We start from the raw sequence: 27,914 nt of genomic DNA, 5'->3' as shown, positions 1-27,914 counted from the left end.
CATCTAAGATTGGTATAAATACAACCCCAACTTATCCATGCCCGAGTTTAACATAATTATTCTCATAAACCCAGATTTTATTTACAATAGCACATAGAAAACATATCAAATGTTTCACCTGAGGAAATGAACCATTTGAAGAAAAACATAGGGTGATTTTAAGTTTGATGGCTGCAACGTGTCTCAAAAGAGAACAACAAAAGTCTAAAAAAAAATAAAATAAATAGTAAAAGTGTTTTAAAGATGAAACAGTTGAAGTTTTAGCCACTCTCTCAGAAATAAAGATGGGCCAAGATTGACTCTTTTTGTGTTTTATAGTGAATAGTTTGTGAATAGCATTGTTTTTATTTACATTTTACAACTGGGTCGCAACTTGTTTGGATTTATGGTTGTATTACTTAAAAAAAAAAAAAAGTAAATAAATAAGCCAATTCATTAATAAATAAAAAATTCCATCATTTAATACATGCAACAGTTCATTGAACTCTTCTTTGTTACTATGAGAGTGTATGTGAGTTTTTAGTTTTGCTGTAAAACACTCAAAGCTGCACGCACAAACAATTATAAAACTTTCTTGTTTTGGCACAGGGGGTGCACAAACATTTGCACACGCCCTGTTTGCAGATCTCGTATAAACTGCTAGTGCATGCTGTTGGAGCAGACTGGATCTGAATGGAGAGGTTCAGGGGAAGCTGTGGACTCGGGGGGAAATGTAAAAATATCCTCAGAGCTTCTGGGCTATTAATAAAAAAGTGCTCGGGTTTCTCCGCCCACAGAAAAGTGGACAGAAGGACAAAAGGACAGAGAGAGAGAGAGACAGAGAGACGTGGGGTTTAATACAAACGCAGGACCGTTTTGATTTTGCGTCACAGTTAATGGAGGAAGGACTGAAAGCGCAAAGGTAAGAAGTGAAATTGAAATTTTAGCTGCATTTACAGTCAGTGCGTCGAGAAACCTCCATTTCCCTCCCACACACACACACACACACACACACACACACACACACACACACACACACACACACACACACGGCATAAAAAACAGCACAGTAAATACTGCTTCAGTAGAGCTGAGCGGTATTGAGTGTAAACCGAAGCGCGTGCTGAACACCGAGCTTTCGGTATGAAAGCGCGCGCGCTGCGCCAAGCCGTTAAATAGTCTCAGTCTGAGCGCGCGCAGGTGTGCACAATGAACCGCAGGTGTGCACAATGAACCAATCACCTCCCACAGTGAGGTAAAGCACCAACCAATCAGAACAAAGCACAGGAATACATTATTTTCTTTATCTCATTCATGATGCAAACATAAACAAACAATAGAAATATAAACTTAAATGACTATAGATTTGTTTATACGCCTATACACAAACACACACGTATACATACGTATACACACATTCTTGACACTACAGATGATTTCACACCCAAACACACACACACCAATATTGTATTGTATTTATTAATTAATGTAAATTTTTCAGCATGTAAATGTGGTTTTATGTTTAACTTACGATCATGAACGTGTTTACTTGAGCTCAGTGTGCAGTTTAAACTAACATACTCGTATATGGATCGAACCTTAACCCTACACTGACGGAGCCTTTCTTTATGGTGCTCAAAAAAGTAAAAATAAACCCTACAAGAAATTAAAGAGCAGAGAGAACTAAAAGCAACTGCAGTCATTATACAACTATCAACAACAGAGTGATGAAAACCAACGAAATCAGGAGTAATAATGCAAGATAGCACCCCGATCCTGGTCATGCACTCTCAGAAATAACAGCACCAAAGGGTACTTTCTCTTTTCACTGGGGTGGTACCTACAGGCCCACGTCTTCTCTATGTTTACTATGTGTCTTTTAAACAAAAACTAATTCCAAACTCTATCCAAATCACTGAATCCTTCTTATTTATATATTTTTGTCCATAAATATGTATTAAATCATTTCCAATAGTCCAATATCTCATTTCATGGTGTTTCTCTCTGGTGTTTTGCTGCAAGGAGTGCCTGTATACAGTAGAGTTTGCAGCCAACACGTCGCGTGTGGTCAGGGTCAAAGGTACTGTATCCACTGTAAGGCCTTCAGAATCAGCACTTGGGCACTTGGTAGCATAAAATACATAAGAATGAAGCTGTTGCTTTAACCAATCAGATTGTGGGTTGCTCTGAGGCCCTCTAGCAGGCGTCCAATAATGTCGGCATTATCATGTCCTTTTATTGGACGGTCAGAGAGAACACTAGACAGAGCAACCTGCATTTGTAGCAAACTGCACAAGCTCAAATATATTCATGTGGATTTAATCGCTGTTTTTTCATTTCTTCACAATTTCCTGCAATAACAAAGCTGCATGTTGGTCTCTGGCCTGTAGGGGGTGATGTTAACATTGTGTTCTTGTATCTGGCCTGTAGGAGGCCATGTTGACATTATGTGTTGTGTTGTTCCTGCTCCTGCCTGCATCATCTCTGGGCAACAACTGCTCTGAACACTGCAAAGCCTGTGGAGGACCTGAAAGAAACCAGTGCCTGCAGTGTCTAGCAGGTTTTATGCTGCACGACAATGTGTGTGTGGGTGAGTACTCTGTGAGTGTGTGTGTGTGTGTGTGGATGAGTACTCTGTGTGTGTGTGGGGGGGGTTTGAGTACTCTGTGAGTGTGTGCGTGTGTGTGGTTCAGTACTCTGGGAGTGTGTGGGTGTATGTGTGTGGCTGAGTACTTTGTGAGTGTGTGTGGGTGAGTACTCTGTTAGTGTGTGTGTGTGTGTGTGTGTGTGTGTGTGTGGGTAAGTACACTGTGAGTGTGTGTATGTGTGTGGGTGAGTACTCTGTGAGTGTGTGTGTGGGGGGGGGGGGTGGGGGTGAGTACTCTGTGAGTGTGTGTGTGTGGGTAAGTACTTTGTGAGTGTGTGTGGGTGGGTGAGTATTTTGTGAGTGTGTGTGTGTGTGTGTGTGTGTGTGTGTGTGTGTGTGTGTGTGTGTGTGTGTGTGTGTGTGTGTGTGTGTGTGTGTGAGTGGTTGAGTACTCTGTGAGTGTGTCTGTGTGTGGGTGAGTACTCTGTGTGTGTGTGTGTGTGTGTGTGTGTGTGTGTGTGTGTGTGAGTACTCTTTGAGAGTGTGTGTGTGTGTGTGTGTGGGTGAGTACTCTTTGAGAGTGTGTGTGTGTGTGTGTGTGTGTGGGTGAGTACTCTTTGAGAGTGTGTGTGTGTGTGTGTGTGTGTGTGTGTGGGTGAGTACTCTGTGAGTGTGTCTGTGTGTGGGTGAGTACTCTCTGTGTGTGTTTTTGTGTGTGTGTGTGTGTGTGTGTGTGTGTGTGTGTGAGTGGTTGAGTACTCTGTGAGTGTGTCTGTGTGTGGGTGAGTACTGTGTGTGTGTGTGTGTGTGTGTGTGTGTGTGTGTGTGGGTGAGTACTCTTTGAGAGTGTGTGTGTGTGTGTGTGTGTGTGTGTGTGTGTGTGTGGGTGAGTACTCTGTGAGTGTGTCTGTGTGTGGGTGAGTACTCTCTGTGTGTGTTTGTGTGTGTGTCTGTGTGTGTGTGTGTGTGTGTGTGTGTGTGTGTGTGTGTGTGTGTGTTGCATCTGTTTGACTGTGTTTCTTCTGTTGCAGACATTGATGAGTGCGGGACAGATTTGGCCAAGTGTCCAGATAACACCTACTGCATCAACACACATTCTACTTACGAGTGTAGAAGTGAGTAAAACACACACACACACACACACACACACACACACACACACACACACACACACACACACACACACACACACACACATGAATCAATGGAAAACTCCACCTTGAACTATGCTACATACAGAAACTGTAATCTTTGTTTTTGATGATTTGTGTGTCAGGTTGTGACCAGGCGTGTATGGGCTGTATGGGCAGTGGTCCTGCTCGCTGTAAGAAATGTGCTCCAGGCTACAGATCCTCCAATCTCAAGTGTTTAGGTAAAGATAAGAGCATTATGACATCTGTTTCCATTTTCAGGGTAACAGGACGACATTAAAGAGCACAATAATCAGCAAACGATTCAACAACTCCTATCTGTCTCCATAGGATTAATCTGATTATGATTGGGAATAGTTAATATGCATGACAGTTTTGGAGTTCTACAATTGTTTTAGCATTGTGCTAACAGAGTGCTGTCCTTTTAGTTCTCTGGGCCACAACACCTTCACTAGAACTAACACAGACCATGGCCATCTTACCAGGGTTAACAGCGAGGCCACGCCTCATTCAAATCTGAATGTTGTTATTAATTGTCAGTATAAAGTGTGACTAGCAGCGGTTTGTGTTTCAGACATAGACGAGTGCAGTGAAGAGGTGTTGCCCTGCTCAGATATCAATGCTCTGTGTGTGAACACTGAAGGATCATTTCAGTGCACCTGTGCACCAGGTTTTACACTCAAAGGCACGATGTGTGTGAGGAACCAGACTCCTGGTGAGAAAACAGTCTAGGGTTAGACTTCATTATATCATATATATTGATGTGTATATACATGGATATTATGTAAATAAGAAGCTACTATTCTTTTTACTTTATAGCTGCTAATTATTAACAAATAAATTGCTGTGAAGTAAAAACTTTGCTCCACTTCCTCACACCACACTGTCACTGATGATTTTGCTCGTGCTGGTTTATCCCTCATCAATCTTATCTATTATGATGTTCTCAGCAAGTGATTTGTTTCTCACACGGTTCCCCCTGATCTGCTCTTGCCTCCAGTCGGAGAGGAACCTGGCTTGTTCGATGATCTTCAGGATGACGAGGTGGAGGTGCTGAAGCAGATGTTCTTCGGCGTGATCCTGTGTGCTCTGGCTACACTGGCGGCTAAAGGAGACATGATGTTCACCTCAGTGTTTATCGGGGCTGTGGCGGCTATGGTGGGCTACTGGCTTTCAGACAAGAGCGATCAGCTGTTGGGCAGTTTCCTGAGGGGCAGATAAAGTGCCCAGGAGGGCAAAGAGGACAGAGACTGAGAAGAGGAATAGGACAACAGCATGGACTGGAACTCCTCATTATACTCAATATACTTTTTTGCTACGTTTGTATTAAGTGCACACATTTAGGTTGATCCTAGTGAGCAATTTGAGGTTAAAAACAGCGATTATAGATGTAATGTAGACATTAGGGGTGTAACGGTACACATATTTGTACAGGACTATTTTGTTACAGGGTTTTCAGTACATGCGTAACGAGTACAATTCTTGTTTTACATGCAAAAGTGTTCCAATCCAATTTCCTTCATGAAATTAAGTGGCGAACCACAAGTGTGTTTAGTTTCCGCCTTGCACTTCGAGCCCAGTGGACTGGAACCGGAAACACGATTTGTACTGTGCATGAGTTTTTATTACAGTCTAGAGATATGGATTCTTTTACATTTTATGTACAACTTCAGGAATGTATCTAAAATTCTTTTTTTATTTTTTTATAACATTTAAACAATTTCTTTCATTTTATTGAATAAATTTACTATGTTCCTGTTTATTCGATTACTTTAATCAGTGAATCAGTATAATAAAAAAGTGTACTGCATTAATTTGATCTAATAAATTCAAATGTTTATAAATTGTAAACTGCTGATGTTCACAAATGTAAACAATAATAAAATACAAAGTTAATAATGAAGACAAGCGATATTATGTGTATTATTTCTTCCCCTGACTGTTCCGAAAATTAAACTGAACTGTGAATTAAAAACCGAGGTACAAACCGAAACGTGAATTTTGTGTACCGTTACACCCCTAATATGCATCAATCAGATAGAACATGAATCAGAATGAATGTTGAATAAATTGGATAAAAACTTCTTGACATACACCTTGTTGATATTGCTTTCTATTAGAGCTCTTAAATAGAAGCACTTCAAACTCGGTCAGCTACAGGACAAAAATACAAAAAATCAGGTCCAAGTTCTGTGTAAATAAACCTGTGTGTTAGGGATCAATAATGGATCCGGATTTTGAGTTCACAGCGAACACGCAGACCACACTGAGTTCAGAAAGAATGGCGCTCTTTATTGAATGGATAGAAATCAACTGGCCAAACACTCAGTAACATTTTTTTCTCGATTACGACACCTGGAGGGGTGCAGAGGGACAGCAGAGTCCCACCGCACATCGGAAACACCAAACATGACATACAGAATCCATGCTGAACTCCTCGATCTCTCACCTGGTATCTAACACCACATCCTGTAATCACACACACACACACACACACACACACACACACACACACACACACACACACACACACACACACACTCCAATATAACTACTCATGCAAAACACACACACGCGGAACGACAATCGCATTCATAATCCCCATGCTAACACACTTTGTTATTTGCACAGACAAGAACAACTCATTCTCAAAAACAAAAAAACCCTGACAGGCTGCGATGTGGATGTGTCTCACATACGAGGACGGATAAATGTGTAAAAAATAAAATCCCCCGCTTTTTTCCACGCACGTTACTCATTCGGCATGCAAACGCTCACAACGGGTTTCTTCTTCTGCATCGTTACTGCACATTGGAAAAGACATTTCACAAACAGTATATTGTAAATCTGACATGTTCCCAATCCAGAAACTATTAAAAAATTCAACAAATGATACAACGTTAAAGTAAAAACACAAATGTAGATAAATCAGTTTGTTCAATAAATAAATAAATAAATAAATAAATAAATAAACAATTTCCTTTTTTTAAACATTGGTCACAGTGTTTTAGTTTTTCTTTTTTCTTTTTCTTTTTTAATCCATACAGAGTTTGTGTATTTTTGACATCATGAACACGATACAACACGTGCACACGCACACACGCGCGCACACACATATTTTGTTCATAATTGTTTTTTTCTCAGTCTCAAACCCACAGTCTTTTTCATGTAAAGTGTGAAGTGTGTTTAGAGCATGACACCCATCTGCTCTATATCTGTCTATTGATTTTTTTATATTTATATATATTTGTATGTATATACTGTATATTCTACATTACAATTTCCACATATGATTTTATGGTAGGAGACATCACTCCTGCTTCAAGTATCCAGTTGGTTAAAGGACCTGAAAATGGAGGATTTAAAGAAAAATCCTTTTACTGTTTAAAAGTTACACATACTGACTACAAAGAAGCAATTGCACAGAAGATGGCGATAATGTCGTGAGGTTCTCTTAGATGACCAATTTGGCTTTGTACAGGTGGTGTGAAGGAGCATGTAGCATCAGGAGCACGCTAAGATAAAGGCAAGTGTGGCAGGACGCTCCATGATGCTCCAGCAGACTAACTGACTGAGTCGAGATTCTAAAAGGTAATAAATCAGCGTTCATCTGGAAACCGTCAGCCATTATTAATTATATGGGGAGGAGGTAACTTGGTGGTTGAGGCCCTTAACCCATTAACTACTCAAGTGTACGAATAGAATGAATGTCACTCTGGATAAGGGCATCTGCCAAATAATGTCAATTATGAGCTTCATTATTTTAGTAATAAAGCCATTTGTCCACTAAAGCAAAAACAACGGTCAATTCTTTTCCACATAAATGGAGTTTTTCTGTACTGTAGTATCTCCAAACACCCAGAAGGTTAAGGGTGACTCTGTATAAAAGAATACTCTCCTAAAGCTGGAGTGACATTTAAGTATTCACATCTTATGTGCTCTTGTTGAACTTTTTCATTTTTAAGTGTAAATAAGTGTTCAGTTTTAGTTCTTAATTGTTTTCACCAATACTTTTACAATGCTCACTAATTCATCTCTGTAGTTAGCTAGATAACGCTCTGTTGACTGTGTTTCCTGGTTGTCACGTGACAGTGTTCACGTGACAGTTTATTCGCACTATATTCGAGCGGTTTGGTTTCACAAGGCAAAAATCAGCTCCAGCCGAATTCTCAGGAACGACAGCAACAATAAATGTTTTATATCTAGCTATTATTTTAGAATGAAAAACCATGAAAACGTGTCCACATTTGGGGAATCTGCGATATGCTTTTCGCAACACGCACATTTGAGATCCACAAAAAAGTGAACGCTGAAACAGTGAGACTGAGACGTTCAACCCAAGAAGTAGAGGTAACAAGTGAGCTTTTTAAATTTAGGAAAGCTATTGAAGTTCTAAATCGCCGAATACAAACAGGGTTTAGAAGCAGGAGATGTTCTACAACACTGGCGTGACATTCTGTGACTACAGTGATGATCTGAAGGAATGGGAAGGAATAAATCACAGTTACTGTACAAAAAAATCGATAGTAACAGTCAGGTCTTGGTCTTATTACTCTACAGTGATCAGTCAAGCCACCACAGATGCAGATTCTCTAGTTGTCTACTAAGAACATCGAGACAAAAAACACAGGTAATACGTTTTCAAATCCTCCAACAAGCCACGAGAGCCACGAGTCGCAATTATTCAAGCTACCAGAAACAGGATATCACTCAAAACATTCATTATCACCATGTACATAAATTACAGGTAAAGGGAAATTACTGGCATCTGATTTGCTAACTGGGAGGACTTCGCCACAACACTGTGTAGGCGCGCCTATAATATTCCAATTTTCATGCATAGACAAGTCTGAATTTTTATTCATCTTCTGGTTTGTTCAGTTTTGTTCTTGAGCTTAACATCGAAGGGGAAGTTGTAGCTCAATGATTTGTTGAATCTGCTTATCGTGTGCTTACCCAAAGATCTGGGTCTGAGTGCTATCTGGGAGGAACTCTTGTTGTTTTTTTGTTTTCTTAAACTTGAAGAAAGAAATGCTTATCCACCTTGATTAAGCAAATCCAACGATCCTTCAACATGGTGCATCTAACTCTTCATGTTTCATTACTTTTTTGCATAGATCTTTATGACAAGATCTTGTTATGGGCCTCACACTCTAAAGGATTGTAACAGACACATCACAGCACTCAGGAACACTTACAGTATCTTCTACCTTTTTTTTTTTTACAATATGTATTTGTGGGCACAATATTTTGCTCACCACCACTTGATATACACTGATGTAAAGATTTTCTAGAAACTAGCCGCTATGTAGGAGAAGTGATTAAATGGTTGTTGTCAGTTGGAATAAAACAATGGTATGGCGAGAAAATGACCTCTAATGAGATCTTCAGGCCTTGACCTTTATCAAATAAAGTTAGCATTACACTGGCTGAAAAATGCGACTTGATTTTCTTCTACCTGGACGTTTTGCTTACAAACAACAACAGTCAGATCGTTTTGTTATTATATTAAAGGTGAGTGTACTGATACCATTTCTGAGCACCCAACATGTATTACAGACCTGAACCGTGACCAGCCAAGTGCCTCTCAATGAACAGCAAAACAACGCATAATAACAGGACACCAGTCAATGCAGCGATGGCTGTTTCCATCCATGTTAAGATGTAAAGCACCAATAAAAGCACCATTAGGAACAAAACCCTGGAGTCGGGTAGGAGATTCTGGGGTTTTTTTAACCACCTTTGGGTGATTTATCTCAAAATGATTGTGGCGATGATTTTGGCTGAAGCCAGATGGCGGAGGGGGTGAATAGGTGCATGGTGTCACCCATAACCAAGATTCTGTTAAGAATCATGAGCAGAACGAGCAACAAATGCAGTTGACACACTGATTACAGAGGCATCCCCTGATATCCGGTAAAGAAAATCACTTACATAGTTAACTACTATGCATAAATGACCATCTGAACTTGATAAGTTTGGCTAAAGCTAGCTTGTTTGAGACAGCAATGAACTCTCATTGGAGTACAATAAGCAAAACACAATTATTTACTTTGCTAATAGCACCCTAAAATTAGGTACTAATAGAACTTTCTTGCATTTGAGTACCAAACGAGAATTAGCTAGCTAGCTTAAAAGTTAGTCACTCTCACTATAAAATTAAACGTACAGTAACATAATTAGCATCACCAGATTGCTAGTTGCTAGTTAGCTCATTACCTTGATCTTATACACTACTTAAGGGTCCTTTACACTACTCAATACACTACTCAAGCGTATTCTGACCAGTATGCTAGTCAACCATAATGCTGCAGAGACAGCTTCCAATCCTGGTACATATCTGTACTGGAGCTAACCTTTCCATGTTGTCCAGCTAACTCACCACTGTCACTAAGGAGCCACCAAAAACTTCCCTCAGATTCCTTTGTTTACTCAAAGCTAAAACATACCAAGATGTTTATCAAATTATGGTTTTGTAAACAAAACTGTAAAAACTTTCTGGACAATCCATTTTTAAACAATGTCGAACATTGTTTTTGAAGACACAAGTACGGAACCTTCTGGCAGATGACGAAGAGGCATGACATGATTGAATTCGATTTTGATTGGCGGGACCCATCTTTCCAGGCTCAGCAGCTGAGTCTGAGAGGGAGCGTGGACGAGCAGACAGAGTCACATATAAGTGGCTTTGGACGGGCAGGTGGGAAGGACGAAAGCAGGTCAAATGCATGTGAGTTCACCTTACAGGCTCTCATTCAAGAACTTTTTTTTTTTTCACCAGGCACCAGGTGCACTTGTGTCTCCAACATCCAGACCTGCACATCTCTCCATCCTGATCTCCTCTCCCATCTGCAAGATTGAAGATCAGTGGAGTTACTCTTATGTTGATTTTGTGTAAATGTACACATCTGTAGTTATATACTATACAGACTAATTAACAATACTTTAGATTATTGTATTCACCAGATGGCACCTCAGAAGATGTGTGTTGAGTGAGATGAATTCAGTAAAATAAAGTTACTGTGTTGCAATAAAGTCTTATAAATATTTTCACAAAATTCATTTTGTGTCTAAATGCATTTCTGATTCGAAGTACAATACAGTTTCTGGTATTCCTACCTGCTCGGGTGTGAGTCTGCACACTGGCCTCAAACACACACACACACACACACACACACACACACACACACACACACACACACACACACACCCTTCCAGCTCCACTTCCTCAGTGTGAAGGCCCCCTGCTGAAGCATTGGTCTGATAGAAGATAGAGTCCGGCCAAGTGGATAATGGATAGTTTCATCTGTATGACATGGCTATGCAGCTCCAACCCTCATCTGGGATCTTTCCAAAAAGAGGAAAAGAAAGAATTGTAGTGGATTGTTTGAATATTACGACTCTTAGCTCTTAACTTAACATTCAACTCCAAGATCATTTGAAATTGTAACGCACTAGTGAACAGTAAGTAAGTAAATTAAGTTTGTTACTGTACTTAAGTAGTTTTTTCATGTATTTGTTCTTCACTCTTTACATTTCCACTTGGGGAGTCTTTTACTTTAAATTCACTACATTCAAAGGGGCATCCACACAAAAAAACCCTTTTATTTTTTACAACAATTTGCACGGTTGCATGAATTATTATATCATGTCACGGTGAATGAATCTGCTCGGGACTCCCACGGCCCGGAGGAGTTCCCTCACTCATACACACAGAAAGGAGAGCCGGGGGGTTGGGGGACCTCTCCTTAGCCTTCAGGGTTTCCAATGGGAGAACTGACAAGACCTGGAGTGACCACCATATTTACACCATTTTCTTTACAAAGTTGAAAAGAAGGTTTTGTGCTCATGATCATTTGAATAGAAATCAATCAGTGTTTGAGTCATTAATATCATTCTATTAATAGATCAGTGTGCTGAGAGTCACATTCGAGTCTTTACACATAAACTGAGGTGATTAAGTAAAGAGTCTTGTGATAAAAATTATAACAGGAACATTATAGTTATAATAAATTATAGCACTTTCAATACATAAGTACAATTGAAGGCAAAAACTTCTTTTACTTTTACTTAAGTGGAAGTTTAAAGAGACACTTTTACTGTTACTGGAGGAACATTTTACCGAGTGAATCTCTACTTTAACTCAACCACATGCTTTGTGTACTTCATCCACCACTGGTGAAAACAGGTTGAAAGTCATAAGCTTATAAGCAAATCACTGATTTGACTTAGTGGCATTTAGGACAAAAAACATTCTCTCACCCTGTAAAAGATCGGCACAGCTTTGGTTTGAAATGTTTACGCCCAAATGCCTTCCTCGTCATCCTGTGAATGGTAGAATTAAGTTTAAAAAATTTAGATGAAAGGTCATGAGACATGCCATAAAACAACTATCTAATATGGAATTTTACAGCTAGCAATAATCTAAACCCACCGGATCTGGAGTGGGTCTGTGTCCTGCATTTGGTGGCCCACGGGCAGGGGCACGATGGTGCGGAGCGGTGTGTCGAGGGTGAGGTCCATGAGGAGCTGCATGAGGAGGGTGGTGGGGGTGCTGAGGGTGTTGGGGATGTTGAGGGTGTTGGGGGTGTTGAGGGTGTTGAGGGTGGAGGCCCTGCTGTGGTGGTGGCCCATGTTGAGGGTGCTGCGGGTGTTGCTGAGGGGGAGCACCGGTGTGTGGGTGCTGTGGGTGAGGTTGTTGGGGCCTGGTTGGGTGTTGGTGGGGACCAGGTGGCTGGGGGTGTTGGGGGTATGGTGGATGAGGTGTCTGTTGATGATGGGCATGTGGAGGTAGGGATTGTGGATGTTGGGGATGGAGGGTGTGTTGGTAGGGGGGTTGCTGTTGAGGAGGGGGGGCATGTGGGTACAAAGGTTGTCCTTGGGCAGGAGGTGGGGCCTGTGGGTGGGAATGGGGATGTGGGTGGGGTGGCCCTGATTGGAGGTGGTGAGGGAGGCCATGAGGGTGGTAGTGGTCATCTTCATAGTTGTCTGCCATCAATTTCATTCGACTCTGGGTCTGTCAAGATGAACACTTTTAATCAGATAATTTGTAGCAGCAACAAATAAACAGTCATTTGAGCAGTGAACAAGTGATTTGAGTGTTTTGCAGGTGGTAGCAAGCATTTTTCAATGTTGTGCAAGTCATTCTTAGAATAGTGCAAATGCTTCTAAATATTCTGAAAGCATTCTTGACTTTTCCATAAATATCATGCATAAGCAACTGTGAGCATTCGAAGTGGTAGCTCTGATTAATGCACTGGCCTTTTGACCAGAAAGTCATGAGTTCAAATCCCAGCACCACCAAACAAAGAAGCTGGGCCCTTGAACAACTGCTCAGTTGTAATTGTAAGTCGCTCTAGATAAGAGTGGCTGCAAAATGCCAAAGGTCTTGTGCAAGCGTTTAACAAACAAGACGGATATTGATATTTCTAAGTATCTTGTGAGTGTTGCTCTGAGGGCTCTGTGTGAGTGTGCATGTTGCGTGTTCTGAGCTCACCTGCTGCTTGAGTTGCTGCATTAGTCTATCCTTCTCACGCTTTAATGACATGACCTCCTCCTGGGTTTTCTTCTTATTAGAAGAAGAAAGCTCCAGTAGGGCGATGTTGGCATCCTTCTCGCTAATGGCAGCCAGCAGGGCTTGCTGCCTACACACGAGGAGAGTTCCAAAGACAAGGTCATGAGAAACTAACTGTGTGTATGTGCTGTCAGTGTATGAAAGGGACTTAGACTAGAGCCCCAGGGAAACCATAAACAAAAAAAGATGTTCTCACTTCATCTCCAAAATTTCCTCTAGCTGTTTGCGTCTCTCCTGTCGGAGGTTGGTCAGGTGACCATCCCTCTCTGCCAAAGACTGCTGGGTTGAGGACAAGCGCTGTTTAGTTGCATCAAGCTCCTGCCTCGTCTTTTCCAACATCGTCATCAATTCCTCCATCTAAGAGATAGGGAATGTGTGTCAGAGGAGCATGGCTATCAGAGCATGCAAAACTCATTGTTGCAGTTCTCCATAATTGGTGTTTAAGATGTTTGCATTGAAAGCTGCACACAGACCTTGGCGTTGTCCATTGGGTTGTCTTTGCGAGGATCTGGAAGGATGCCACTCCCCTTTTTATCTCCTTGCTGGCCAATCTTTAAGCCGGGACCCTTTTTGTTCTGGTCTTTGCTTTGCCTGGAATTTAGAGGAAGTTGGTAGTTACATTACAATAGTTAGCTGGAGCACTTAAACTAACCACAATACAACACAACTTCTTTTTTGATTTACCAAACTTTGGTCTACTTTAACACCAGGTGAAATTTCACTCCTTTCAAATGACATTTGTTTTTAATGAAGTAAATAAACACTAGTTTTTAACACTTCTTGACTTCTTGTCTAGATTTCTTTGCCATTCTTGCACGTAAATTATAATTTGCTATATGACTCAAATGTATAGCAAACGTTGCTGAAAAGAAAAAAATGAGCCAAGGTCGTGAGGAGGAAAGAAATATATATCTGCCAGGCCACCACTTACCTTGGTGCAAGACTGCAGGACAGGAAAAGAAGGAGAGCAAAGAAGAGTAGCAGAAAAAAGAAGAAAAAATTAGTCATCGGAAACATAGCTGAACCGGAGAAAACAGAGAGAAGGCCAGAAATTCAAATCAGGTCCTGAAGAAGATAATGCAGGTTGCTTCTTTATCATCATCATCATCATCATCATCATCATTAGTTTGGCCTCACAAGGCATGTGAGCACCAACATGCAGCAGCCTAATCAGCCCAGCTTGGACAGGAGCAATGACATTTCTAGGGTGCTAGGGTGCAACAAGAAGACCAAAATATACAGTAAGTAGTCAAGGATGCAAGACTTTGTTTGGTTTTTAAATACAGAAGCAATATGGGCTTTAAAGGAATGATGCACCTCAAAAATACTAACGTTGCTAACAATGGAAAAAGGTCACTATCAGAAATCAGTTAGCATGTCTGCAAATGTAGTGCTAACTGATCCCTGCTAGTTCCATTTACTTTTAGCGGCGTTAGCTCTTTTTTTTGGTGACGTATTCTTTTAACGCCTTAGATTAAGGGGGAAGTGCTTTTAAATGCAACGTGAGAAAGAAGCACAAGAGACAGAGGTTAAAAAAGAGAGGGAGCTGATGAAGGGAAAAGAGCAGAGACAAGGTCAGGACTGGGTACGATGCAAATGTGTGTGAATCAGTGATGTTAAGAAATGGGGCGTGGAATCGTTGGGGGTAAAATCGTTCTACATCAGCTAGCATACAGCATATGGAGAGAATGCTTTAAGAGTTTGACACAAAGTGAAGGACATAAAAGCATGAAACCAAAATCCCCACAACACCGGAAACTAACACAAAATATGCCATACCACATACAGCAATACAGACCACACTGCCTTTTTATGCAATCACCAAGATGCAGTAGTTTTTGGAGCACAATGTATTTCCAGTATATTTATGCTGTAAGGGCCAGGGGGTGTACAGCAGCTGCCCAGAAATAGCACACATGATGCACACAATCACAGAAATGCAGTCACTCCGAGATATGAAGAGAAAGTAAGAGAGAGCAAAAGAGAAATAAGAGAAAAGAAAAGAAGAGAAAAGAAAAGAAAAGAAAAGAGAGGAAAAGAAAAGAAAAGAAAGACATGCAGAGAGACAGACAGACAGAGAGACACTCAGGCAGGTGCAGCCGAGCCGTGATTCAGGGCAGAGCACTCACTTTCCCAGGAAGTCCCACACCATGCCCCCAATCTGCTGAGGGGCAGCGGACACTGAGGGGGTCGAGTCAGCAGGAGCTCTGCCCCCAGGGCGGGGCATAGAGGCAAGGGACAAAAAGGGGTGAGGACACAGATGGGTGGAGTCATGTTTGTATTGGCAGGGATAAGCATTGGATGCAGAGACAAGAAACAGACAAATGGAGATGTATATGAGCACAAACACAAGAGAAAGATGTGAAATGAGTGAGAGATGGAGAGAGAGAACAAGACAGAGGGAGAAAGAAGGAAGAGGATTGTGAGATTTTAGAGAATAGAATTGTGACATGATGTAGGAGAGACAAAGAGAAAGAGAAAAAGAGGGCAAGCCAGCAGAAAAAAAAAGAAAAGAAAAGAAGACACAAAGTTCAGAACAGAGAAATGCAACAGTTGTTTGAGAGGGACAGAGGGCGCTAGTGAGTCTTTGTAAAAAAATCTCAGTATACTGTCTGTTTTTTTCCTTCACAGATGGACCTAATTCTGTTCTCAACATGCTAACCTTTCCTCACTGGTGGTTTACTTCAAATGATGTAAGAACTGAACAAACACAAAAACACACAGTTAGTAAACGTATTTTGGGGTCAAAACATCATTTCCTTTTGAGGTACATCACCTCCTGAACAAAAATGTCTATACAGTTTCCTAAACTGGATTTCCAAAGATTGAAGGAAGCAGGACTTACGATCAAAATGCTTCTCTAATCAAAACTACCAAAAAATCACAGTTGGTCAAATGTAAAGTTTAAACTATTAGCTGACTATAGATTTCTTTTTTTTTTATTGGGCAGCATTTAACGAACACCTAAAGCACCTGATTTCACGCCAAATATCGATTAGCTTTAATGTTTGATTACATTATTACACCAACTAGAGGTGGATTGATAGTGTATTTTACTGATACCAATAGCGAGGTTGGGTTGCACTCGACCATGATTAATCAACCAATAGTTTTTAAAAACATTGTTAAAAACATAACACTCCATGTAAAATAGTACTGAGCTTTATTAAAAAAAAAAACAGTACTGAACCATAAAAATGTGCTAACAAAAAAAATGACCATATTAATTAATAGATATAAATTATAAATAACAAATATAATATATCGCTCTCCATGCAGCGCACAGTCTCACATGTAAAAACTAAGAGCATGTGGTGTCGGTGATTCGCCTCTAGAGGCCGCTCTTGTAATGAAAGCGGACCGAAAGCAAGAAAACCCCTTGTATGGATTTTTGCTTATAGCCTATAGTTATCTATCTGTTAACTATCAGTGACGATGAATCTGCAAAACCAAATAACTGGTCGACTTCTACCAGTAACCACATCATTATATACTCAGAAAATCACAGTCACAAAAAATACCATGATGTAAAAAAATTATGGTGGATAAGCAGTGCTACAAAAGTTACCAAAATTCTCTGTAAGTCCTAAAAAAAAAGCCTGCACCAGATAATTAATTAACAAAAAAAAATTATAAATAAATAAAAAAACGAATAAAGCTGAAAATCAGGTTTCATATGAACAACACAGTAATGAATACGAGATCAGAGAAATCATTTCCTACAAAACACAAATCCAGTGTCCAAACTCCAGTGTGTTCCAGTGAAATATCAGTAAAGTTTAGCATCCTCACCTCTCCAGCTCAGCAATTTTTTTGTCCTTGTCATTCTTCTCGCTCTCCACATCCCGGAGGATATCCAGCAGCCTCTCCACCTCCGTTTGTGCTTTCCCTGACTCTTCCTTGTAGAAGGCCACTTCCTTCTCAAGGATCTTAAAACGCTCCATAAAGTCCGGGTTTCCACGAGAACCCTGCTGGACCTCCACCTCGTGCGCCTTCTGGAGATAAAAAAAGTTAGAATGGATGGATGATAGCAGTAAACTGAAGTGAGTCTTATAAAGTCAGACAGCCTGTTCTGTGGCGCTCTGGTGAGCTGTGCTGTGAATCTGAGTTGCTCTTAGAACTCACGTGCAAAGCAACAGATTTTCTCAGACTGATCTAAACTACTGGACCCTGGTCCAATCTCACTAGGATACGGATATGGACACTGCTCATCTGTGTGAGATCGCCAATCCCAAGAGCCTCCTTTGGATGTGTGTAAAAACCGAGCCAGAGGACGTTATGGTTTTGCTTCACAAAATTGTGTCTTCAAACTCAGAACAGTTCAGACTCATTTAAAGCACATGAACAACAACAACATCCACAACTGACGATGACAAACACAATAGAGTCAAAGACAAAGCACAGAGATGCAGGCGGAAATTTCACACTGTGACACATATCTATACTCTGTTATCCATAAATCTAGACACAGATGTTCTCACACAGATTGACAGGACAGAAGTGAAAGTGACAGGATGTTGACCAGCAAACCAGTAAATGAGGCCATGCAGACAAACTGCACTTGCAATGCTTGTTCACACACAGCCCGAGAGATGAGCAGTCAATCTTTACAAAAGCTTCATCATAAAAGCAGGGATGGTACTGGCAGCATAGTTCAGGCATGAGGAACCCCATCTGGATGGTGTTTAGGACCTATGTGGGATTATTCTCTACTCTAGATTTCATTAATCTAGCTGGAGACTTTCAGTCTCACATTTCTGCAAGTGAAGGAGCTGAGCCATTCGGCAAATAAACAGGAAGGATGAGGATGAAGGAGGAGTTTACAGGAAGAAACATAAAGCCATGTAACAGATGTGATGTGGATCCACCATTCAAGAGTTTTAAACCTTGAGTCATCAAGCAGCCACTTTCCGCATCTTTAGAGAAGATCTTCCCCAATTTATTCACCCTTGCATCAGAATGCGCTCAAACAAAGAAGGTGAGGACTAACCTCAATCATAAGCTCTCATCTTTTGCGACTTGCTGTTTATTCAGCATCACAGGCCAATGCAACACACTCTTTTGGGCTCTCTCCCATGGATGTCTATCCTGTCATCAAACTCATTTAATGTTTTAAACTGTAATGTAATGTGCATGTTTTTGTAGTGTTTGTGTGTGGGGGCGGAGTTTGGAGGGGTTTCCCATGCTGTCACTATGCGCCATGTGTGGGGGTCCTGAGAGACACTTACAGGGTTGTTCATCTGATTGAACAGCTGCTCAGCTTGCTGCATTGCAACGGCGAGGAGGAGAAGAAAAGGAGGAGAAAATGGTGGAGGGGAGAAGTTAAACATGACAAAGAGGATGAAAGATGAAGAAGGGAGGGCCAGAGAAACATTGTAGGGTTTAGCATTAGCTGCATTTTTTTAGGACAAGGTACAATATAAGTTGCTTTTTTTCTTTTTTTTTGAATAATCACTGATCCAGGAACAGGCTTTATTCGGAAACGTTATAAAGAGAAACAGCAAAACTGATCTCGGATCAGTGGGTAAAAAAGAGCAACATACTGAATGAAAGACATGAGCGGGTGCGTTGGGGGGGCATACAGCGAGTAACAGAGGAAGGATGGAGTGCAGATTACACTAACCACCAGGTTATATGTGGCCCAGGGTTGATATTTTAGTAGCCAGTTCTATTACATCATTTTATTTCAGCTTGTTTGTTCAGCTTGGGGATTCAGTAACCACACACAAAGCAGCGACATCGCTGTAGAATGTTGTGAAGCCTTGCATAGTGAGATTATTAGTAACTTAATATTCATGTCATCGGTTTCATTATTATTGTCCAAAGCGACCTGAAACCTCAGGAAAATCGGCACGTGAATTAGCCAAGAGGGTTCATTGTATAACGGTCCTCTGACAGAGCGAACTTCCCGGGAAGATTTCACCATGCTGCCATGTTGCAGGAATTTTGATCATTTTCTGGAAATGTCCCTACATTCAATTATGTTACATAATTGAAAATACATGGCATGAAAGATCATTTTAATTTTTACAATGTAAAGTGAAATTGAATTAAATAAATAAATACATACATACAAATACATATTTAATTAATCGAGATTAATCAAATGATTGTCATGAATTAACTCGTAATTATTCGCAACTTAAATTTGATCTGTTCTAAATTTACCTTGAATTAATACTTTCAAGTGTTTAAAGCTCTAGTCAGCATGTGCATGGACAAATATTGATGCTTTATGCAAATGTTTATTATTAATATAACCAAACTCAACATAGAGCATGAAGTCTAGATATTCTTGTCAATGTTTTTAAGTAATTATGGGGTTTTAAATTACATAAATCATCAGGACACCAAACTGAACTTTTGCTATGTTTCCGCACGGACGGTTTTGTTTGCCGGATGTGTGCGTCATGGACGATTTTGGTGCTGATTTGAGACTTGACGCAAAGGAGTAAAGAAAGGATGTGAATAAATGAATAAAGGTTTTGATTTCGCCTCTTTTATATTTCTTTATTAATAATTTGAATAAAAAAACAGTCAAAGAAGTTTTAGAAAGAAGTTTCATTTCTATAGTCCTTTGAGAAGATACTAAAATGGTTGCTGAAATGTGAGGGGTGTACTTACTTTTGTGACATAATGTCCATAAACAACCATTAAATAAGTAAATGTATAAGTAAATAAATAAATACAATGATTATCCTTTAAATGTTTTCTTTTCTGGAGTTTTAAACTAATTAACTGAGCCAGTAAACGTTTGCTGAATTTACATGAATGGTTCTATGCAGTGCATTTGTTCATTTATAAAACTGCATGAATTCGGACTTTTCGTACCTTCTGCAGCTGCGTCTCCAGTTTACTGCACTCCTCCTTCTTCTGCTCAATGGCAATCTCCAATGATTTCAGCTTGGAGTCTTTCTTCAGGCCGGACGAGGCCAAAGAAGAGGCATGTTCTTTCAGGTCTATTAAACTAGACTGGAGACAGAGGGAGAGAGAGAAAGCAAGACGTTAGGGAACAGATGGTACACTAGGAAAATATCCTGTAGTGCGCAAGAGGGTGTGCGCGCACACACACACACACACACACACACACACACACACACACACACACACACACGCTAACCTCTTTCTCAGTAAGTTCCACTTGCAGACTGCTGACCTTCTCCTTCAGCTCCTTGTTCTCTTTCTTGTATGAGTCGAGCTCATCCATGCGCTCACGGTCCTCTCGCTCTCTCTGCTCCTTCAGACGCTCGATGATCCGCTCCTGAGATGCAGGACACTCATTTCCACGTTCATATTCACAATCATGTTCACAGTCATACAGTAAAGACCTCATCAAACATGAACCACACCACATATACTCTGACTTAAGGACAGAGGCCAAGATTTGTTTTTAGCCAAAGACTATACATTTTTAACTGTACAGAGGCCATGCCTTCTTTACGATACAGAGGCCACACCACTTAACTGTACAGAGGCCACACCTCCTTTTGGGGAGTTTACCTTCTCAGACAGAGCCTCCTCCAGTGTGGCAAGTGCTGTGTCTGTGTTGGTCGAGTCGGTCTGCAGAGACTTCACCCGGTCCTTCAGGTTCCCCAGCTGTTTATCTTTATCTCGCAGCTGCTCCTGCAGGTTCTCGATCTGACACACAGAAAAGAAAAAAAAAAGGAGTGTGAGCGAGAGCTGTAACATGTACAGGGTCTTGTGTTGCCACAGCGATTCATTTTCCTACCGAGGAGACGTACCTTCTTTTGCAACACGTTGATCTTGCGCTCCTTGACCTCTAGCATGTCCTTCATGTCACGGATCTCCCCGGCGAGGGTGCCTTTCTCCTCGGTCAGGTCCTGCAGCTGCTTGCTCTTTTTATTGAGGAACGACTCCTTCTCCTCAAGACGCAGCCTGAGGGCATCCACCTACATCACACAAACACAAACACACACACACACACACACACACACACACACACAAACATCACCAACACCCACCTCCCATAATATTCCTCTACACAACACAAAGCATCAAGTCTGCTGTTAACACACTGTAACTAACGAATATAAATATTATGTGTGTGTGTGTGTGTGTGTGTGTGTGTGTGTGTGTGTGTGTGTGAGAGAGAGAGAGAGAGACCTCAGTCTGGAGGATAGCAGCTCGCTGCTCTTTGGCTGTCAGAGATTCTTTGAGAACCTCGATGTGCTGCTTACAGTCTGAGTTCTGATTGTTCAGGGTCTCCAGCTTGGTCTGCAGAGCCAGAAGCTCAGACTCCTTCTTCGACAGCTCCTGCTTCAGCTGATCAATCTGAGGAGCAATGAAATACATGATATTAAAACTGTATAAATGTTTGTGTAACTAAAAGTCAAAAGCAGCAATGAAACAGATTAAGTGAAGTAAAGAAGGTAAGAGTGACGGTGCACCTGACTGCAGGACGGGAAATAAAACCCTGCAGAACTTCACACTTAATCATCGTTTATAACAAATGTCATGTAAATTAATAAATTATCTGTAATTAAATTCACAGTCAACATACATAACACTTACGTTTTTTTTATCAATTAACACATGACATGTAACCAAAACCCAACACACACAATAAATTAATCACACCCAACACACCTATTACACTCATTACACCCAACACACCCAATACATCAATTACACCCAACACACCTATTACACTCATTACACCCAACACACCAATTACACTCAATACACCCAACACACCCAATACATCAATTACACCCAACACACCAATTACACTCAATACACCCAACACACCCAATACATCAATTACACCCAACACACCAATTACACTCATTACACCCAACACACCAATTAAACTCATTACACCCAACACACCCAATACAACAATTACACCCAACACACCAATTACATTCATTACACCCAACACACCAATTACACTCATTACACCCAACACACCCAATACATCAATTACACCCAACACACCAATTACACCCAACACACCCAATACATCAATTACACCCAACACACCAATTACACTCATTACACCCAACACACCAATTTCACTCAATACACCCAACACACCCAATACATCAATTACACCCAACACACCAATTACACTCATTACACCCAACACACCAATTACACTCATTACACCCAACACACCCAATACATCAATTACACCCAACACACCAATTACACTCATTACACCCAATACATCAATTACACCCAACACACCAATTACACTCATTACACCCAACACACCAATTACACTCATTACACTCAACACACCCAATACATCAATTACACCCAACACACCAATTACACTCATTACACCCAACACACCCAATACATCAATTACACCCCACACACCAATTCCCCTCATTACACAACCAATACATCAATTACACCCAACACACTAATTACACACATTGCACCCAACACACTAATTACACACTTTACACCCAACACACTAATTACAAACATTTCACCCAACACACTAATTACACACTTTACACCCAACACACTAATTACACACATTGCACCCAACACACTAATTACACGCATTGCACCCAACACACTATTTATACACATTACACCCAACACACTAATTACACACATTACACCCAACACACATTATACCAAACACACTAATTACACCCAATACACTTATTATACCCAATACACTCATTATACCCAATACACTCGTTACACACAATACACTCGTTACACACATTACACCACACCCAACACACTCAAGTCAAACTTTTTATTCAGCCAGACAGCGAGGTGCAAACCAGAACAAAACTGCTTTCCCAAAAGCTGCAATGTGCAGATTTAACATAAACGTTCACACTGAAGGTTTAGTGTCAAGAATGTAAACTATATATGATCAATATAAAGTAATCGACACAACGATCACAACACACCAAACACACAACACGCACAATAAACACACCAATCCCACACAACACACCAAACACACCACGCACAATAAACACACCAAACACAGCCAACATAACACACCAAACACAACACGCACAATAAACACACCGAACACAACCAACATACACCAAACACAACACGCACAATAAACACACCAATCATACCCCACACAACACACCAAACACACCACGCACAATAAACACACCAAACACAGCCAACATAACACACCAAACACAACACGCACAATAAACACACCAATCATACCCCACACAACACACCAAACACACCACGCACAATAAACACACCAAACACAGCCAACATAACACACCAAACACAACAGGCACAATAAACACACCGAACACAACCAACATACACCAAACACAACACGCACAATAAACACACCAATCATACCCCACACAACACACCAAACACACCACGCACAATAAACACACCAAACACAGCCAACATAACACACCAAACACAACACGCACAATAAACACACCAATAATACCCCACACAACACACCAAACACACCACGCACAATAAATACACCAAACACAACCAAAATACACCAAACACAACACGCACAATAAACACACCGAACACAACCAACATGCACAATAAACACACCAATCATACCCCACACAACACACCAAACACACCACGCACAATAAACACACCAAACACAGCCAACATAACACACCAAACACAACAGGCACAATAAACACACCGAACACAACCAACATACACCAAACACAACACGCACAATAAACACACCAATCATACCCCACACAACACACCAAACACACCACGCACAATAAACACACCAAACACAGCCAACATAACACACCAAACACAACACGCACAATAAACACACCAATAATACCCCACACAACACACCAAACACACCACGCACAATAAATACACCAAACACAACCAAAATACACCAAACACAACACGCACAATAAACACACCGAACACAACCAACATGCACAATAAACACACCAATCATACCCCACACAACACACCAAACACACCACGCACAATAAACACACCAAACACAGCCAACATAACACACCAAACACAACAGGCACAATAAACACACCGAACACAACCAACATACACCAAACACAACACGCACAATAAACACACCAAACACAGCCAAAAAAACACACTCAACATACCAGACATGCCCAACACTTTAAAAAAAAAACAACACAAAACACACTCACATTAAACATAAAACATTAAACACCCTAAACTGCAAACACACCTTTATAAAACACACAACAAACACACTCCACACTAAACAAAACAAATGACTCAACAGATCAAACCAACCAGAAACATTGGAGAGATGAAACACAAACACACAGCTGATAATTTCGCTTTTTTATTGTTGTGTTAAGTGATTAGCATAAAACTGAGACAATATTGAAGAGAAAGGACCCCAGATTAACAGCTTTATGAATCATGAATCACTTGAAGGATCAACCAGTATTCAAATACAATAAACACTGGGAAGGGATTTTATTTACACTTTAAGCTATTTGGCAGATGGCTGCATCCAGAGCGACTTACAGTTATCATGTATACAACTAAGCAGACAAGGTGAATGTCACAGCTTGGTGATACTGGTATTTTAACTCAAAAATTTTCATTCAAAGTTTAAAGCCTTGACCACTGAGGTGCTGCTCTGGAGCATCAAAGTGAACATGCTGGCAGACTGAGTAGACGAATAGAGCAGACAGATAGCAGAGGCATATGGACGAGACGGATGTTAAGGTGATACGGATTGTATGTGTTTACGACATGTCTCTCAGCCTGACTGCAGATGAAAGCCTGGTGAAGGAACGGTGCAGTAAATAAAATCACGTCATCATCAGTGCAGTTCACACTTACTAATCACACCACAGCAGGGCCTCCAATCATCCACTCAATTATGAACTGTTCGCTATAAACGCACAAACAAGACCACTCTTCAACCACTCAAACACCATCCAAGCACACAATAGTGTTTATTTTTATTTATATACTATGTGCCACCAACATTCGAAATCTACTTCATTAGATTATGCATGTAGTGAACACCAGAATCATGAACATTTATGAATATCTTCACTGATGGTGTATAGCGAACAACTTACTTTCTTTCAGCTTGAAGACTCCCATATATAGGAGTGACCACTCCCACATTTCTTTCTATTAACTCACATAAGCAGGTAATGACACTGAATAAGGAATTAAGCAGTGTGTTGTGCTTTTGCAGGGAAATCAGCACTGATGGCCCAGAAGCTCCTGCTAGAAAACATTCAGTAACACCATCTGAACAAAATCCAGAACGCTACCAGAAATAATTCCAACCAAAAGAAACAGCAAGTTGAAATCGCTGACACCCAGTTCTTTTTGTGCTGTTATGCTAAAGCAGAAATCTCAGCAGGTTGCAGATGAACAGACGCGTTACCTTGGTCTTCATGAATTTGGAGTGGTTCTTGTACACCTCCATCTGTTTGATCTCTTCCTCACGGTCCTCGGTGCTCAGCAGGCCGTTGGCCTTTAGCATTTGAATCTCGTCCTCCAGGTCTCGGACGTTCCTCTCCAAAGACGCGATCTTGGTGTCCTGGAGGAAGAGTTTGGAGGAGAAATTAGTGGCGCTCGGCTCCATGTTGGAGAAGGGCTAATGCACTAGCGCATTCACCAGGCTATATTGAAGTGAAAAACAAGAAACCCAGTGAGACGGTGAGAGAGAGAGTGTGAGAGAGAGAGAGAGAGAGAGAGAGAGAGAGAGAGAGAGAGAGAGAGAGAGAGAGAGAGAGTAGCTGTGGGTGATGTGTAGAAAAAAAAAGGAAGTGCAGTGCAGAATCCTGATCCTGTCATGCTAATGGAGTGGCGACTGAGTGCTGTTGGGCCGAACTGGACAAACATCCGACTGCAGATAAAACAGACGGGACAGGGGGAGATAAAGAGAGAGAGAGATACAGTAGAGAAATCACTCTACTCTACTCACTGTGTGTGTGTGTGTGTGTGTGTGTGTGTGTGTGTGTGTGTGTGTGTGTGTGTGTGTGATTAATCCTCAGACTGCAAAACTGCAAAAGGATGCTTCTCAGCTTTTTAAATAAGTAATAGCATGCCTTTCAGATTAGCCACGGCATGTTTCACTCTTCCAACTCCTCTGAAAGCGAGTGCTCGTACTCACTCACTATCACTCGTTTACTTTCCAGATGAAGAAGAACAAGAGCTCCTCCAGCACTCTTCCACCTCTAACACATCCCAGCTAATTCAGTACTACTGATTATATTGATATCCTGTTGGTGATCACAATCCACCCTTCATTCTTCTACTCCTTGCACCTTGTTATTTGTAGCTCGTGATCAAACTCCTGAGGTCCAGCATGGAGGAGCAAGTCTAGCCAGTGTGTTATTGTGCCTGCATTATGCTAGCTTGTTGTGCTAGCATGAGAACAATTTGTAGCTTCCAGCCAGGTACAGGTAGTCCCTGAGTCGCGATGGTTCGATTTACAATTAGTTTTTTATCTTACAATGACGATAGTGATTTGTTTTTCGCTGCATTTACATTTTTGTATGATACATTGCGCACTGCCAGGATGTTAACATCTCCACCTTGTAAATTGCCTGAATCTCTCCAGCAGAGTTCAGTTAGAGCACCAATTTCTTTCTGTGTATTTTGGTGTTTCAAAGCCCAATTTCCAATCACTGAAACTAGTTTTACACATTATGGTAGTGTAACTGCTCTGTTTTGCTAAATGATCTACTATAATTTGTTAAATAATTAACCAATTACAGGAAGAACCCCATACTGATCACCATTTTTAAGACTCCTGGGTAGGCTAGGCCACGTCTCCACTTACCATATTTTCACGTTACGATGGTGTCATGGGAACGCATCTCCATCATATATCAGGGACTACCTGTATTGTGTGTACAATTGTAAATTTCAGAGACACCTTGCAGAGATCCGTGAAACTTTCCTCCAAATGCGCTGTGATAATGAAGACTGACGGACAGTTGTCCACACAACTTTAGGATTTGTTGTGGTACGGTACCTCTGAAAGAACTTCCACCTAGAACCAAGCACCATATTTCTACCATGAACGTAACAAACAACGGCCAGAAATGCGGCTTACCTACAGGGCTTCCTTTAGATTAAAACCCAATCCATCTGGCTACCTGATAGAGAAGCAGTCATTGCACTTGCATTATGAAAGCCCAAGCTTTAGCTACGGTCTCATTCCAATCTCGCTTCCCGATCCGCACACACACACACACACACACACACACACACCGTATTGACAAACAAAACCACAAATCTACTGGAAAGGAGGAAAAAAATGGCTCTGTACTGTATCCTTTTTATGTGCAAATGATCAGCATCAGCATCCCTGCCCTTCCTCTCATCTCAATCCTCCCCTCCCCTTCCCTCCCCTCTCTCTCTCTCTCTCTCTCTCTCTCTCTCTAACACACACACACACACACACACACACACACACACGCCTGCGTTAGTGGTTTCACCGTTGTAAACAACCCGCTCCTGTTCCCATAGTAACAGCATCAGTGTTCCCCTAATGGTGGGAAGATGAGAGAGCGAGTGTGTGTGTGTGTGTGTGTGTGTGTGTGTGTGTGAGCGCTACGGGATACTGGTGCATGATGGGAAATTACTAGGAGGGAGTGGGTGAGAAAACGAGTGC

The 27,914-nt window shown here is 41.1% G+C and overlaps 2 protein-coding genes across 9 annotated transcripts in view; one reads left to right on the top strand and one right to left on the bottom strand.

Annotated features, from left to right (window-relative positions):
* The first annotated feature begins 656 nt into the window (after positions 1-656).
* On the top strand, positions 657-27,914 carry creld1a (cysteine-rich with EGF-like domains 1a). Of its 3 annotated transcripts, XR_014532172.1 has the most exons (7): positions 1,989-2,059; positions 2,410-2,569; positions 3,598-3,681; positions 3,843-3,938; positions 4,292-4,432; positions 4,718-5,183; positions 27,904-27,914. XR_014532172.1 is itself a non-coding variant. In XM_083533636.1 (6 exons), the coding sequence occupies exons 2-6, from the start codon at positions 2,416-2,418 to the stop codon at positions 4,936-4,938; spliced, it is 696 nt and encodes a 231-aa protein (XP_083389762.1). In that variant the 5' UTR covers positions 657-901; positions 2,410-2,415; the 3' UTR covers positions 4,939-5,808. The 3 variants fall into 3 exon arrangements, 2 of the variants coding, with proteins under 2 accessions (XP_083389762.1, XP_083389761.1); XM_083533636.1 differs by lacking the exons at positions 1,989-2,059; positions 27,904-27,914 and adding an exon at positions 657-901 and having other exon boundaries at positions 4,718-5,808; XM_083533635.1 differs by lacking the exon at positions 27,904-27,914 and having other exon boundaries at positions 4,718-5,808.
* Positions 5,989-27,914, bottom strand: part of erc2 (ELKS/RAB6-interacting/CAST family member 2) — a 47,356-nt gene continuing 25,430 nt past the window's right edge. For 3 of the 6 annotated variants that reach the window (XM_083533625.1, XM_083533624.1, XM_083533623.1), the window contains 15 exons: positions 25,674-25,829; positions 21,416-21,583; positions 21,034-21,201; positions 20,792-20,929; positions 20,412-20,552; positions 20,123-20,263; positions 18,520-18,555; positions 17,084-17,286; positions 13,765-13,882; positions 13,488-13,648; positions 13,214-13,361; positions 12,152-12,733; positions 11,980-12,042; positions 10,837-11,064; positions 5,989-10,566 (listed from right to left, as the gene is read on the bottom strand). In XM_083533625.1, coding sequence (XP_083389751.1) covers positions 12,016-12,042; positions 12,152-12,733; positions 13,214-13,361; positions 13,488-13,648; positions 13,765-13,882; positions 17,084-17,286; positions 18,520-18,555; positions 20,123-20,263; positions 20,412-20,552; positions 20,792-20,929; positions 21,034-21,201; positions 21,416-21,583; positions 25,674-25,829 — 2,187 coding nt within the window. In that variant the 3' untranslated portion in view covers positions 5,989-10,566; positions 10,837-11,064; positions 11,980-12,015. The remainder of the gene's footprint in view (positions 10,567-10,836; positions 11,065-11,979; positions 12,043-12,151; positions 12,734-13,213; positions 13,362-13,487; positions 13,649-13,764; positions 13,883-17,083; positions 17,287-18,519; positions 18,556-20,122; positions 20,264-20,411; positions 20,553-20,791; positions 20,930-21,033; positions 21,202-21,415; positions 21,584-25,673; positions 25,830-27,914) is intronic. The other 3 variants (XM_083533626.1, XM_083533627.1, XM_083533628.1) reach the window with 1 other exon arrangement.

Source organism: Silurus aristotelis, assembly GCF_946808225.1.
Source record: "Silurus aristotelis genome assembly, chromosome: 28".
NCBI classification, from domain to species: domain Eukaryota; kingdom Metazoa; phylum Chordata; class Actinopteri; order Siluriformes; family Siluridae; genus Silurus; species Silurus aristotelis.
The sequence above is the reverse complement of the archived record's forward strand: the minus strand, read 5'-3'. Positions and strand labels throughout refer to the sequence as shown.